The sequence below is a fragment of the Dipteris shenzhenensis genome, chromosome 29 (genome assembly GCF_047967505.1).
Source record: "Dipteris shenzhenensis isolate YYH24624 ecotype China chromosome 29, Dip_SZ_1.0, whole genome shotgun sequence".
Classification (NCBI taxonomy): domain Eukaryota; kingdom Viridiplantae; phylum Streptophyta; class Polypodiopsida; order Gleicheniales; family Dipteridaceae; genus Dipteris; species Dipteris shenzhenensis.
This window is the reverse complement of record NC_141624.1, coordinates 11631585-11635389: the sequence shown is the minus strand read 5'-3', so window position 1 is coordinate 11635389 and position 3805 is coordinate 11631585. Positions and strand designations below refer to the sequence as shown.

Genomic DNA, 3805 nt, shown 5'->3' with positions numbered 1-3805 from the left:
GTACCACCTTGCTAGGGCATTGATGATAAAAATATGCACACGCTTATAATCCACTGAAAAGCATTTATTCCTTTTTTTAAAAGCAAAAAAAAAAAGCAACTTTTAAATCTTATACCAATGCTAATACTGATGCTAATATTAATGCTAAGTTCTAAATGCTTGTTGTCAAACTTTCAAATAAAATGACAAAAAGAGCATGAAAAGTTACAACATTTTGTTGTAGTGTATAAGCTTTAAGAATATTTTAATTAAGCACTTTGGAGTACTAGATAGGATGCTAATGGATACAATTCCATGAGGTTTAGTTGTACTTTTTTCATCCAACATGGTTATAAAATACCTTTAAAAATTTGGACTTTGACGTCTTTGCTACAGATTCCACAATCCTCGTTTGAATGCCTTCCAAAGGTTCAAGAGAATTAATGCTTGACTATGGCCATGGAAGATTCTGAAGCTTCGAGGTTATTGGGTAAAGAATTAGCGTTTGCCCTCTGCCTCATGGCACAAACGAACTGTAGTCCTTCGTCCATCGCCCTCCTCGGACCAATATCGCTCAGCTTGCCAGCTCTCAATCGCATTGCTTTTCCTTCTTCTCCATGTAATATCATCCTCACCGCTCTTTCCACCTCTTCGCTCTTGACCATGCCATCTTTGTCCTTGTGGAATTCGACTCCAACCTTCCACAATTTGACTATGTACGAGCGATTCGTTACCTGATCTGAATACAGAGGTAGCGGCAGCAACGGTACCCCCATGCTCAGACTCTCAAGTGTTGAGTTCCCATCCACAGTGGGACCCACGGCTGGATGAGTGAGCACTCGCAGTTGAGGCGCCCATGCAACGATCAACCCCCCGTCTTTTGTGTCTTGCAGAAAATCCGAGGGCAATGCGTCCGAAAAGTTTTTGAAGTCGGTGGTGGGGCGAATAGCCCAGAGGAAAGGCTGCTTACTTGCTTTCAAGCCTAAGGCGACTTCGTGCACCTGCGCGCAAGAAGGTTGAAATATGCTACCAAAGCAAACATAGATAACAGAAGATGCAGAACGGTTGTCCAGCCACTGAATGCATTCGTCGTTCTTTTTCAACAGGTTAGCCCTCATAACATGATTGTCATCCACCTGTCGCCCTTCCAGAACAGCAGAGGGAAGTAGAGGCCCAACAGCATGAACTTTCAAGTGGGGTTCTCGCTGTACGGCAGCCAATACATCCTTCTCCAAATCATAACATGAATTCACGAATACCCAGTCACACTCTTCAAGTTGTTTAAACTGGCTTAGCATATATTGGACAGAGAATTGCGACGGATCTTCGACATGCAGAAGTGAAGGTAAGTCAGCCGGAACCAAGGCACGAACCCCATATGTAGGTGACTCTTTCTTTCCCTGCATATGCCACCAATCTATCAAAGAGCTGTCGGAAAGGCAAGCTGTACAAGGAAGAAAATTCTCTGAGTGAGGATTAAGAGGCCACCTTCCGGTTGATATGGAAAGAACCCACTGGATATTAGTTTGGGGAGACATCGGTATATGTTAAAGACAGCTACAGATTGTGTCCAAAAGAACACTGTCGGTATGCTGAATTTGCTCGCCACTTCTTGAGACCACGGGAAGAATGAACCGTATATCATGCACGTCACGGCTGGACTCAGGTTCTATGTCAGTGTTTCAAATGTGCCTCGGATGTATAAGAGGGCTGCATTGAACTCAGATAGACGGTCTTTGAGGTCGGCAAAGTCGTCGATCCCGAAGAACCGGATGTCTGGATGTTGTCTCACGGAGTCCGGCATCTTGTTGTGGTTGCGCGTAGTGTTGACAAAAGTGATAAGGAAGGACAAAAGTGATAAGGAAGCCATGGGAGACCAATATTTGAGAAAGCGCGAGCATGGGAGTGATGTGACCATGTAAGGGGAATGGGATCAGAGGGCGTGAGGTCTGGGAAAGCTGCGATCTTGAGAAGGAAGAACACAGTGAGGAGGAGGCATCGTGAGGAACTACTGAAACGCAGGGAGTTTTCACTGAGCCACATGAGTAGTCTTATCACTTGAGGCAGGGAGTTTTCACTGAGTCACGTAAGTAGTCTTATCACTTAGCAGATAAAGACTCTTGGAGGTAGGCCCGTATGGATGAGTGGCCTCATCGCCTACCTTCCACGATTTGACTATGTACCAGCGATTCGTTACCTGATCTGAATACAGAGGTAGCGGCAGCAACGGTACCCCCATGCTCAGACTCTCAAGTGTTGAGTTCCATGAGCAGTCGGAGAGAAAACCCCCCACGGCTGCATGAGCGAGCACTCGCAGTTGAGGCGCCCATGGAACGATCAACCCCGTCTTTTGTGTCTTGCAGAAAACCCGACGGCAATGTGTCCGAAAAGTTTGAGAAGTCGGTAGTGGGGCGGATAGCCCAGAGGAAAGGCTGCTGAGTTTCTTTCAAGTCTAAGGCACATGCGCGCAAAAAGGTTGAAATATGCTACCAAAACAAACATAGATATCAGAAGATGCAGAATGGTTGTCCAGCCATTGAATGCATTCGTCGTTCGTTTTCAACAGGTTGGCCCTCATAACATGATTGTCATCCACCGGTGCCCTTCCAGAAGAGCAGAGGGAAGTAGAGGCCCAACAGCATGAACTTTCAAGTGGGGTTCTCGCTGTACGGCATCCAATACATCCTGCTCCTCATAATAAGGATTCACGAACCCAGTCACAGTCTTCAAGTTGTGTAAACTGGCTTAGCATATATTGGACAGAGAATTGCGATGGATCTTCGACATGCTGAAGCGAAGGTAAGTCAGCCGGAACCAAGGCAGGAACCCCAGGTATGTACGTGACTGCTTCTTTCCCTGCATATGCCACCAATCTATCAAAGAGCTGTCGGATAGTCAAGCTGTACAAGGAAGAAAATTCTCTGAGTGAGGATTAAGAGGCCACCTTCCGGTTGATATGGAAAGAACCCACTGGATATCAGTTTGGGGAGACATCGGTAAATGTTAAAGACAGCTGCAGATTGTGTCCAAAAGAACACTGTCGGTATGCTGAATTTGCTCGCCACTTCTTGAGACCACGGGAAGAATGAACCGTATATCATGCACGTCACGGCTGGACTCAGATTCTCTATCAGTGTTTCAAACGCGCCTCGGATGTATAAGACAGATAGACGGTCTTTGAGGTCGGCAAAGTCCAAATCTGGCGGCAAACCATCGTCGATCCCGAAGAACCGGATGTCTGGATGCTGTCTCACGGAGTCCGGCATCTTGTTGTTGTTGCGCGTAGTGTTGACAAAAGTGATAAGGAAGCCATGGGAGACCAATATCTGAGAAAGCGCCAGCATGGGAGTGATGTGACCATGTAAGGGGAATGGGATCAAGAGGGCGTGAGGCCTGGGAAAGCTGCGATCATGAGAATGAAGAACACATCTTGAGGCACGCCGCACTACTGAAACTCAGGGAGTTTTCACTGAGCCACATGTCAAGTAGTCTTATCACTTAGCATAAAGGTGGTGTAAGGAGCTAACGTGAGGCCCTGAAACGGAGAGAGTTTTCACTCAGTCACGTAAGTAGTCTTTTCACTTAGCAGATAAGAGGTAGACTCGTATGGATGAGTGGCCTCATCGCCTAATGTATGATACATCGTGATATACCAACCAACACTAGATGTGGTGATTGAGAAGAACAATGTATTGTTCTTGAATGAACATTCATTAGTGATAGATACTAACCGGAAAGTGGAGGCTCAGGAGGGGGGATGTGAGCTCCTCTTAGCTTCTCGGGGTGTGAGCCCTCCTGGCTCACACATTGCATCGAAATGTCTGCT

The 3805-nt window shown here is 46.4% G+C and overlaps 2 protein-coding genes across 2 annotated transcripts; both read right to left on the bottom strand.

Annotated features, from left to right (window-relative positions):
* Window positions 1-419: 419 nt before the first annotated feature.
* On the bottom strand, window positions 420-1517 carry LOC147882441 (UDP-glycosyltransferase 74D1-like). Its single transcript, XM_087400247.1, has one exon. It carries the CDS (start codon window positions 1515-1517, stop codon window positions 420-422), a length of 1098 nt encoding a protein of 365 aa, XP_087256373.1.
* A 711-nt stretch (window positions 1518-2228) lies between these two features.
* Window positions 2229-3245, bottom strand: LOC147882440 (UDP-glycosyltransferase 86A1-like). The gene is made up of 3 exons (XM_087400246.1): window positions 2924-3245; window positions 2693-2835; window positions 2229-2465 (listed from the first exon to the last, which is right to left on the bottom strand). The coding sequence occupies exons 1-3, from the start codon at window positions 3243-3245 to the stop codon at window positions 2229-2231; spliced, it is 702 nt and encodes a 233-aa protein (XP_087256372.1).
* Between the last annotated feature and the right edge of the window lie 560 nt (window positions 3246-3805).

Bases quoted from the DNA above. Each gene is read 5' to 3' on its own strand.
- LOC147882441 (XM_087400247.1), bottom strand. From the start codon at position 1,517: ATGTCTCCCCAAACTAATATCCAGTGGGTTCTTTCCATATCAACCGGA.
- LOC147882440 (XM_087400246.1), bottom strand. From the start codon at position 3,245: ATGCCGGACTCCGTGAGACAGCATCCAGACATCCGGTTCTTCGGGATC. The intron at 2,836-2,923 runs GTGGCCTCTTAA...TGGCATATGCAG, and splicing joins CTTTCCATATCAACCGGAAG to GGAAAGAAGCAGTCACGTAC. The intron at 2,466-2,692 runs GTTCGTGAATCC...TTGTTTTGGTAG, and splicing joins AACTTGAAGACTGTGACTGG to CATATTTCAACCTTTTTGCG.